General features: G+C 32.9%; 1 protein-coding gene across 1 annotated transcript in view; it reads left to right on the top strand.

The window, feature by feature from the left end:
* Asator (tau-tubulin kinase asator) overlaps window positions 1–11,854 on the top strand; it is a 117,504-nt gene that overhangs the window by 72,535 nt on the left and 33,115 nt on the right. Inside the window, 6 exon segments of the mRNA XM_068359819.1 lie at window positions 1,166–1,295; window positions 3,133–3,272; window positions 5,646–5,765; window positions 7,143–7,294; window positions 8,061–8,232; window positions 8,977–9,090. Coding sequence (XP_068215920.1) covers window positions 1,166–1,295; window positions 3,133–3,272; window positions 5,646–5,765; window positions 7,143–7,294; window positions 8,061–8,232; window positions 8,977–9,090 — 828 coding nt within the window.

The following is an 11,854-nucleotide window of genomic DNA, read 5'->3' as shown; positions in this document are numbered from 1 at the left end:
GAGAGAAAATGTGAGGGGAAACTCTGTCACCCGTAAAAGAGAAAAACGTATGCATGGAAATCTGAGGCACAACACTTAAAACGATTTCTTTCATCATTTAATATCGAAAAATATTTCATGTGCAATTGAAATTTGTCGTATATTCCGTTTGGGCAAGAAGGTACAGCTATGACGTCAAGCCATTCACAATTAATTAATAAATCACAATGAAAAATAAATGGACCAATACAGTTAGCAGAAACAAAAAGAACATTTATGAATTTCGGGGGAACTGACTGAATCTGTGTCGGTTGTCATTACAATGTCGCAGTGGCATTTTGACATCAATAGGTAATGATTACGCTTAAAAAGTATATGCATTTACCATCTTATCAAAATCCATTACGGGTTACAATTGGAAGAGTCTAAGATTCGCATATTTCAACTCTCCCTATTTGGTGGCTCACTCTTCGAGTTTAGTGAGTTTTATGTTTGTGTGTAAGAGAGAGAGAGAGAGAGAGAGAGAGAGAGAGAGAGAGAGAGAGAGAGAGAGAGAGAGAGAGAGAGAGAGAGGTAGCTTGGCCCGAGGAGATGAAGGCTGATCACAAACTTTCAAACTCGTTAAATTTTTTGGAGTGGTCGAAAGTGTCGGTGTTGGAGGAAGAGAAGAAAACGTTAGGAAAGTCGTGTGGTGACAATGACCCAACAAGTCCCTAGTGCTCTGCCTTTCTTTGTTCTCGTTACAGGAGAGAGAGAGAGAGAGAGAGAGAGAGAGAGAGAGAGAGAGAGAGAGAGAGAGAGAGAGAGAGAGAGAGAGAGAGTGAAAATTGGAATGTTTTTCCAGTTTTATTTTTATAATAGCGCAACTTTCAGGCATTTTAAAGTTCCCAAATTCCTCGCATCATTCCGAATACGATAGTGTATTTCACGAAAAGACATTTACAACATCTTAATACATCTAGGAATTATTAATTTCATCAGTTTCTCTTCAAGCTAAAAAATTTCAAGTAATATTTCAGAACTATTTTCATCTTGTAAACGATTCATAACACGAAAAGTTCTTGAAGAAATAATTTATCTGAATTTTACAAAGAAATCAGTTTCTCTTTGAACTCATGTAACATCAAGAACAATAAACTTCACTTCTGAAAAACTAATGTACTGATGGTCGACATTCCTATTACAGTCCAATTTCAGCATGGGCCGTATGCCACACAACTGCAGGAAGGTCTATATGCTGGACTTTGGCCTGGCGCGACAGTATACAAACGCCAATGGAGAGGTCCGTACGCCGAGGGCAGCAGCTGGCTTCAGAGGTAAGTATTGTCACCATCCTGGATAAATCTTGTTTAGGTAAAGTAATCTTGTTTATCATTAGTATTTTCACCATCCTGGGTAAAGCTTTTGGGGGTTAAGTAACATTGTTTATCATTAGTGTTGTCACCATGCTGGGTAGATTTTGTAGGGGTTAAGTAACCTTGTTTATCATTGATATTGTCATCATCCTGGGTAAAGTTTTGGGGGGTTAAGTAACATTGTTTATCATTAGTGTTGTCACCATCCTGGGTAGATTTTGTAGGGGTTAAGTAACCTTGTTTATCATTGATATTGTCATCATCCTGGGTAAAGTTTTGGGGGGTTAAGTAACATTATTTATCATTAGTATTGTCATCATCCTGGGTAGATTTTTTGGGGTTAAGTAACCTTGTTTATCATTAGTATTGTCACCATTCTGGGTAAATCTATTTTGGGTTGAGTAACCTTTTTTTATCATTAGTATTGTCACCATCCTGGATAAATCTTGTTTGGGTAAAGTAACCTTGTTTATCATTAGTATTTTCACTATCCTGAGTAGATTTTTTTGGGGTTAAGTAATCTTGTTTATCATTAGTATTTTCACCATCCTGGGTAAATCTTTATCGGGTAAGGGATCTTGTTTACCATTAGTATTATCACCATCCTGGGTAAATCTATTTTGGGTTAAATAATCTTGTTTATCACTAGCCTTATCACCGTCTTGGGTAAATCTTTTTTTTGGTTAAGTAATCTTGTTTATCATTAATATTGTCACCATCCTGGGTAAATCTTTTTTGGGTTAAGTAATCTTGTTTATCATTAATATTGTCACCATCCTGGCCAAATTTTTGGGGGGTTAAGTAACCTTGTTTATCATTAGTATTATCACCATCCTGGGTAAATCATTTTTGGGTTAAGTAATCTTGTTTACCATTAGTATTTTCCCCATCCTAGTATATAATTTTTGAGTTAAATAATCTTATTAATCATTAGTATTATCACCATTCTTGGTTAATATTTCTTGGGTTAAGTAACCTTGTTTATCATTAGTATTATCACCATCCTGGGTAAATCTGTTTTGGGTTAAGTAATCTTGTTTATCATTAGTATTGTCACCATCGTGGGTAAATCTTTTTTGGGTTAACTAACCTTGTTTATCATTAGTATTGTCACCATCCTGGTTAATTCTTCTTTTCTTGTGGTTGGACAGTTTTGTTTATCATTAGTATTGTTACCATCCTGGGTAAATCTTTTTCGGGTTAAGTAATCTTGTTCTCATTAGTATTATCACCATCCTGGGTAAACCTTTTTTTTTGGGTTAAGTAACCTTGTTTATTATTAGTATTGTCACCATCCTGGGTAAATCCTTTTTTTTGGGGGGGGGGGGCAATTTTGTTTATCATTAGAATTATCACCAGTCTGAGTAAATCTTTTTGAGTAGGGGCAATCTTGTTGTTAATTTTTCCCTCTTGCCGGTTTCGTTAAATTCTTCATGTTATTATTATTATTATTATTATTATTATTTTTATTATTATTATTATTATTATTATTATTATTATTATTATTATTATTATTATTATTATTATTATTATTTCCCGCAGTAGTAACATCCTTTGACCATATAGAAAATAGTTACAATTTCCCTTCTAGAATAGATCTTCTTTCGGGGATTTGGTCCAACAAAATGGTCTACAAAACAGCTTCAGAATTTTTTGTCCCTATACCCATAGACTTGGGGATTTCTGCCATACAGAATAGACACAGAATTGTGTATCCATCATAGTATGTATGTATGTATGTATGTATGCATGTATGAAAAATCCATTATAATTAACCCAAAAATCTTCCCTCCATCAGGTACGGTTCGATATGCCTCTATCAATGCACACAAGAATAAGGAGATGGGTCGACACGACGACCTGTGGTCTTTATTCTATATGACGGTGGAATTCGTGAACGGACAGCTCCCCTGGAGGAAGATCAAGGACAAGGAGCAGGTGAGACGCCTTTCCCAGGTTCAGAAACGTTTGTTCTAGACCGGTTTATAAGGACATTTAAATGTTGAATCATGAAAACATTTTAAATAGCATTCATTATAATTAATGGTTAATAAGAACATTGGGTAAATATATGTAAAAATAATTTATATAACTTCTGGATCCTACTTACATATATAAAACTATACATTCAAATACAAGAAAATTAATGATAAAATACTTCCCGATTATTTGATAAGTACATAAAATAGCCTTTTTCATATTCCATCTTAATAAGTAAGGTAATAACAAAAGTGAAAAAATACACTACGAAATAACAGTCACAAAAAAACTTCAATATGAATTTCCATATTTTGTCCCTAATAAATTCAGGATAACTTACACTCGGACAGAGGATTTCCTGGTACCCCTCCCTCTGAGGAAGTGCACCCAACTCCACTCTTACTCCGCGGCGAGTTCCTGTATTTAGCCCCGCCCACCACCTCACCCATCTCTCCCTACACTAATTGTTTGGTTACTCGCCACCGAGTAAGGATGTGAAAGGGTGTATTTCGGAGCGAGGTGGGCCAGGGACTCCTGTGTCCAACTGTATGTTATCCTGATTTTATTAGGGATAAAATATGTGACTTGATATTCAAGTTCTTAGGCGACTGTTAGTTCGTTGTGCATTTTCTTATTTTTTTATTTATTAACTTACTTTGGCTCCAGGATGGCTTATGCCAAACTCTGATTTATATACTTATCATATATTCCGGAAATATTTTACCACAATTACCTCCGCCAAGGAAGTTGGGAGGAGGTTATGTTTGGCCCCCTGTTTGTGTGTGTGTGTGTGTGTACATGTGTGTTTGTTCGTGAACAGCTACCTCGTCGCAATTTTGATCGCGGAGTAATGAAACTTGCTGGGATTAACTGTTATGTGACAAGGGGGAAATGATTAAATTATGAAAGTTCAAGGTCGAAGGTCAAGGTCACGGTCAAGAAAAATGTCCAATATACGTAATCAGCCAAAAATTTGGATATCATTATCACAGAGACCTCAAACTTGGTTCATATATGAATGTATGAAAATCCACACCAATTAATACATGTTAAGATTTAAGGTCAAGGTCGAGTCCAAGGTTAAGGTTAAGCAAAAGGTCAAATTCCGGTCATCAACCATACGGCCACAATTTTAATCGTAGAGTAAGGAAACTTCCAGGTATTTTTAACTACAGTATTATGTAAAGAGCTGGAAATGATTAATTGATTGTGGGAAAGGCACGCTGGTTTCGAGAAATAACCTGCCGTTGTGGAGGTCTGCACCCTCAGAGTGATTTTATAGTTTTACTTGTATTCGATTGTATGGATTTAGATATATAAGTATAATGCAGACGTTTCAACTATTTTTTTTTTTTTTTGTATTCATATATTGTCTTTATTTATTATGGAGTCTTTGTTATTTTGTATTTATCTACGGTAATGTCCCTGAATTTATCATAATTTTCATATATTTTTAATTAGCACTAAATATGAAGAATGCTTTCACAAAAGTTTGCATAATTTATCAATTGAATGTTAGACAAAGCTCCTTCAAAAAATATGTGGTGACAGAATGAACCCTTTCACTGCAATTGGTGACTTAGTCAAAATTTTAAAAACGGAAACGTGTGTATGTATATATATATATATATATATATATATATATATATATATATATATATATATATATATATATATATATATATATATATATATATATATATATATATATATATATATATATATATATGTATATATATGTGTATATGTACACACACACACACAGACACACACACACACATATATATATATATATATATATATGTTATATATATGTATCTATATGTATATATATATATGTATATATATATGTGTGTCTATATGTGTGTATGTGTGAGTGCGGGCCATTATTGAGGATGGACCTTCATGAAAATATATATATTTTTTTTTTGAATATGAAGACGATTGTCGTCAGTAGAATATTTCTTTTTATTTGTCAGATTTGTGTTTCACGGTCTTAAGCTGTTTAATTTTTTCCCCCATAAGGTAAATTTAGTAAATAGAAAGTAACGGCCATAAATGTATTATGCTATTTTATGAACTTGAGAAGTGCCATTTTCATTTCCACATTAAAAGTTCTATTTCCATTTTCACAATGAAAGTGCTATTTTCATTTCCATCTTGATAAGTGCTATTTTCATTCAACTGTGCTCAACAAACTTGATTTACTTGCAGGTGCCTTCAGTTCGATTCTTATACTTAGTTGAATAAAGAGAACAATGGCCGTTTTCATATTCTAACGTTTGATATACTGCATATTGGCCTCTTACTAATCTATATATATTTTTGCAGGTTGGGCTTATGAAGGAGAAATACGACCATCGGTTGCTTATAAAACATTTACCCTCCGATTTCAAGCAGTTCCTAGAACATATACAAATCCTAGATTATCATGACAAACCTGACTATGCTGTAAGTGTTTCGGTAGCTGTTGTTTTTTGGTCTAAGAAAATAGTTTCTCTAACAATAAATGTTTTATGTCATTCTCTTAATTTGATCATCATTTATTTATTTCCTTATTTCCTTTCCTCACTGGGCTATTTTTCCCTATTGGAGCCCTTGGGTTTATAGCATCTTGCTTTTCCAACTAGGGTTGTAGCTTGGCTAGTAATAATAATAATAATAATAATAATATTAATAATAATTGTACGAGGCATGCATTTAATTCCAACAGTCTTAATGTCTCCATCGTGTGGCTTAATACTACAATAAATTCTAGAAGTTTAACACCAGCTACGATCAGATTGTGGAATTATCTTCCTAATCCGTCTGTTTAATCAATAGAAATATGCTATATATTTGGTTTTACTTTCGTATAGTTTATTCTTCATTTCTCTTATTTCCTTTCCGCACTGGGCTACTATCCCTGTTGGAGTCCTTGAACTTATAGCATCCTGCTTTTCCTGCATTGCTATTTATAATAATAATAATAATAATAATAATAATAATAATAATAATAATAATAATAATAATAATAATAATGAGGATGATTTTATTTAAGTAAACTCAGTATATTTTTCCATTGATTACTGGCATTAAAAATCTAGTTTTTCAGACTAAAAATTAAATGCTTTATTGAATTGATTTTCTATGCAAATTTTCTTATCAATACTAAGCCTTTACCCATTTTGGAGCTCGGCGTACTAGAAGACTTCTAAACTAATATGCCTCTATTGACCAAGATTTTTTCATGATTATAAAACTGTTATTGACCCTACATTGTTTTGATTTCTTTGAAAATCCAATGTTTACTAATTGATTATGAACAGGTCTTTTACGGGTTCATTCATAACTTTATAAGTAAGAAAAAATCTAATGGTTTGTTACTTCATTTTTATAAGGTAAATGCGACATTTTCAAAGTACAGTACCTTTGTAGATATACAAGATTCATCTCTAGGCAGTTATATATACCCTAATGTATTAATGTTTGAAAAACAACCGTTATTTTAATCATAAATTCTCCATAAAAATATAGTTCTCAACCGTATTTCAGTAAAATACAGGCGACCGGAATTTTACTATACTTTGTTATTATCTTTTACGGGTTGGTGACCGTAATATCATTCCTTTACGTCAATATATCCGTTTTCAAAACGGTAATAAATCCTTGAATAAAAGTTGCCACACATTTACCGTTCTTTTAAAGCAAACTTTCAAGAGTAGTAAGCAATGGCAAAGGTAGTCTGTGTACCTTTTCTGAATACCCTGGGGATGAATCTTTTATTATTGCACCAGTTATAAGGTTCAAGGTATCTATCATCCAGTACTTAATTCCAATTTGTTTCAGATGTTGTCGGGTTTGTTCGAGCGTTGTATGAAACGCCGCGGAGTGAAAGATTCGGATCCCTTCGACTGGGAGAAAACGCCCACTGACAATTCCCTGGGAACAACCACAACCACCACCAATGCTGTTATCACGAAGCCTCAACATGCTGACAGGTGATATATTACTCCATATAGTAAGATAGTCCTTGCCAAAATAAAGTTTTGTGAAAACAAAATATTCTTAGAAAAAAAAATATTTTTCTTTTGATATATTACCATTGTATCAGCAATTACTTTTCTCCTGATAAAATATTTTTGTATCAGGAATTATTCTTATGGTATCAGCCATTATATTTATACTGATAAATTACTATTGCATTAGCAATTATTTTTAAACTGATAAATTACCATTGTATCTTCAATGATTTTTCTACTGATGATTTACCATTGTATCATAGATTAGTTTTCTACTTTTAAATTACCATTGTATCTTCAATTATTTTTCTACTTTTAAATTACCATTGTATCTTCAATTATTTTTCTACTTTTAAATTACCATTGTATCTTCAATTATTTTTCTACTGATAAATTACCATTGTATCTTCAATTACTTTTCTACTGATAAATTACCATTGTATCATCAATTAATTTTCTACTGATAAATTACCATTGTATCATCAATTACTTTTCTACTGATGATTTACCATTGTATCTTCAATTAATTTTCTACTGATAAATTACCATTGTATCTGTAATATTCTATGAAGCTAATTTTTATCAGAATTTTTTACATGACGTACACAATGATAGAGGAACTTAATATAACCTTTGATTTACTGATACGAATAAGGTTCAATATTTAAAGCGGCCTTTTAGCTTCCATATAAGATATCATGTATTTTCAATGTCACTAATCTATCATTCCATTTCTCTTGCACAGTCGGTTAGCATATGGAGGGGGAGGTGTCACAGATAACATGCTTGATGATAATGTGTTGGGGTCTGTGGATAATCAAGAGAATCTCGAAGCTCCTCACGATCGTGAACATGACCCAAGGAGACGTCGACGAAGAGAGACCGTCCTCCACCAACCCCAACCCAATATTAACCAGGTGTGCAATGACTGCTGTCTATCATGTCCTACTTTAACTCATTACTTATATCTTTCTTGTTGTCTTATTCTATTTAAAGTGTATATGTTGTACAGTATTCATGTTGAAGTATTCAGAATTATTTGTCATTTTTCAAGTCATAAAACTTTTATAAACTTGTGTATTGTACTACACTTCAGCCAAATGCAGAACAAAGAGCTGAAATTATATGTACCGGTTGATATTAAGTCAACGAGTCTAATAAGACGAGAAGTCTCGAGGTATTCTTCGAGTAGTAAGTGAATATGTTGGGATTTAAGGACCGAGAGGGGCTGGTTGGGGGGTAGCTGGACCACAGTAGCATAGAATCCCACTGCTTATTTCTCTTTGCTGTACAAATTTCCCGCTCTCTTGTGTGTGACTCGTTTTAAACTTTGGTGAGCTTACAGACTACAATGTGGAGTGCTGGGATGCCACTTCTCTGGTTCATGTTTGTGTCAGTAAACTTGTTTTGGTAATTCTGTATCTTAAGTAGTGAAGAGTAGAAAGACTGGTACTGTAGCATCGAATACTTCAATGAGCACGTCTCTTTGCCCCTCCCATTAGTTAGATATTTATTTTTTTTTTTGGCAAACACACCCTGCACTAGTCAATTAATATAACGTGGTGGGTAGAGTAAGTAAAATCTGCACCACCACCATTCAGTTTAAGCAAAGCCAGTCAGTCCCAGCATTCAGTTGGTCATTGTGAATTTGACGTATTCAGCAACAGGTGGAGACAAAGGAGCGTGTGCTGAACGATAACAACGTCAATGCCAACATCATCGTCAACACAGAGAAGGACACCAACGAGGTGGAGATGTCACCCAAGAAGAGAAAGGTACAGGCTGCTCTCCTTCAGTATGCTGGTCAGGGTGTCTTTGCTGTGGTTAGATAATAATATACCTTCATAGAAGCCTAATAACCTTTGCTACTGTAGTCACTCATGCAGCACACTAATTTTATAATAACTGTTTATGGCCAATGTCTATCTCTTCCATTCTTCGTATCTGTCTATTGCCTTCTGCATTACTATGTTATCCATCCTTGTGTCTTGTGATGATGCTGTACCACTAAAGTAGAAAAGCAGCTTTTTTTTCTTCTTTATTTCCAGTAATCAGTTATCATTACTGTTGATCACATCATGATAGCAGATTCTCTAAAGTATTCTAATTGATGCCTCCCCACCAACCCCCCTCTGTACCATATGTGTAACCTGTAACATAATCCGCAGTCCTGACAATATCCCTCTACATTACACTTACACAGTGTAGAGTGAGAGCCTTGTAACCAGAAAGCTGAGTTGGTCTGGTGTCTTACTATCCTTAGCTAACAAGGGTCTTCTAACCAAAAATCAAAAATAGATCCTCTTAACAACCACAAAGTAACTCTTGATTAGTCAACCTTATTGAGGAAACCATTAGCCTTTTGTGCCTCATAGTTCTCAGATCAAAAGGCAATCCTTAAATAGTAGTTTTAGCAGTTACATCCAATATTTAGACTGGTATTGATTTAGATTGAAAGAGTACTGACATTCAAGGGTGAATTTTCCAATTTGAAATTACTTCAGCTTGCAAATCAAGAGAGTATTTGGTTGTAGAGATGATGTATCTTAAACTAGATGATAATAATGCAAAGTAAATTGGACTTGAACTGTGTACATTACTGAATTTTAACGATGAAAATGCGGGACTTGTGTTAGGGAAAGTTTTCAGGCAAGGACAGCACCTTCTGTTGAAAAGGTATGTAGTAAATGGACAGATGTCACATCTGAATGTCCGAATAATCTATATCACTGATTATAACATATGTGTCTGAATGAATTTATTCACTTAATGTTTTTTCACATTTTATTGCCACAATCAGTTGAAGCGATGGTGATGAACACTTATATAATTGCACTGTTGTACTGTAAAAAATTCTTTTTTAAATATATTGCACATCTTTTGTGAAGAGAGTTTGGTAATTCAAGTCTCTTTACGATTAAAATCAAAGACTTTTGGCCATCTGAAGAACTTTGTGTTGTATTGATTTAGTGGTATGCTCGACATTTTTAATTACCTTTATAACTCAATGAATTGGAAAGTGCTTGCTATAGTAACAGTTTAGTATACTTTGGCAGTTGAAATCACAGTAACCTGACCATCTATAAGATATTTTCCTTGATAAAAGTATGTTAGACACCTTTTTTTTTTTCTTTTTGTCATATTAGATCATAAATTTCTTCTTTAGTATGAGTGTAAGTATCTTTGAGATGATTGTCATCATGTTATAGCACTTCACTTTTGTTATTAAAAGAATATTAAATTTTTCTTTGAGATCTTTATGAAATATTCCTTTGTATACAATATTGTACATTATTGTATTTTCCTTTCACCTAAAGTATTTTTTTCCTGATAAAAATTCTTTCTCCAATGAGAGTAGATTTTTATTTACTGTAGATCTCTTGGTAGCATTTAATTTTTTGAAAGATTCTCCTTAATCTATTTGCTCAGATATGAATAAATTTAAAAATACATTGGTTTAAAGTTTATTTAAAATACTCACCTTAATGAAATTATATATGTATGTTAAGCTTGTTATGTGTAGATCACGAAATATTGTAATTTTATTTCTTTTGGTCCTTAAATAGAGGGTAATTCAGCTGCCATAGCTAAGGCGGTTACCATGCAAATAATTTCCAATTTACAGTATTAATAGCTAAAATATTATTTACCATACAATATGTCTATATTTCCTTTGCACAGTATGCTTTCAGTTTACCGGAAATGGTAATTAGTTTTGCTTGTACAGTATAGGTATTAATTTAATCATTATATTCTTGTCATACATAGATCACATGTTTATAGTACTATAATTTTTTTTAACCTTCAAGAAATGCACCGTTCATAGTAAAGATCTCTATGGCTCTTTATATAGTTTCCCCCTGTTTAAATGTTACTGAGCAGTTTGATTAATATCCAGTGAGTTTAGTTTTCATTGCAATGTCTCATTAAATTATAGACAAGTTATTTCAAGATTAAAACCAATTGGTAGTACTAGCATTGTAAATGAATGCTTTCGTATAAGTGCCTGTACTGTACATGAAATAGTTTGAAAAATCTCACAGAATTTATGTGCTACCTGTTTTGTTCATCTTGGAAGTTATTTATATAACAGTATTATTAATGTTAGAAATTAATCAATCATTTGTTTACTCATGTTTGTATATAGATACAGAAACAGACTTCATTACCTTGATAATATTTGTAATTATATTTCTTTGGCCTCTCGAAGAAACTTTCATGTTTTTCTGATCAAGTTTTTTTTTTTTTTTTTTTTTTTTTTTTTTTTTGCATAATCAAGGAATTTTAGTTCAATCTCAATGGTGCAATAGTTGTGTAACTATAGATGCTGTAGACAGATTTATCAGAAGTTTATTTTTGTCTTGGTATAGTTACGTAGGATAGCATCATATGTATCATGGTTCATGTGATTTCTTCATTGCAAGTGGATATTGTAAACATTTTGTTCATTAGAAAGTAGTGTAAAATAGTTCCGCAGTTCTTGTACATTTTTATTAATTGTACTTGGCTTAGAAATTTTAGGTTCTTTATTTCTTGGTC

Source organism: Palaemon carinicauda, chromosome 36, assembly GCF_036898095.1.
Source record: "Palaemon carinicauda isolate YSFRI2023 chromosome 36, ASM3689809v2, whole genome shotgun sequence".
NCBI lineage: Eukaryota > Metazoa > Arthropoda > Malacostraca > Decapoda > Palaemonidae > Palaemon > Palaemon carinicauda.
Note: the sequence above shows the minus strand (reverse complement) of the source record. Positions and strands in the feature narration are given on the sequence as shown.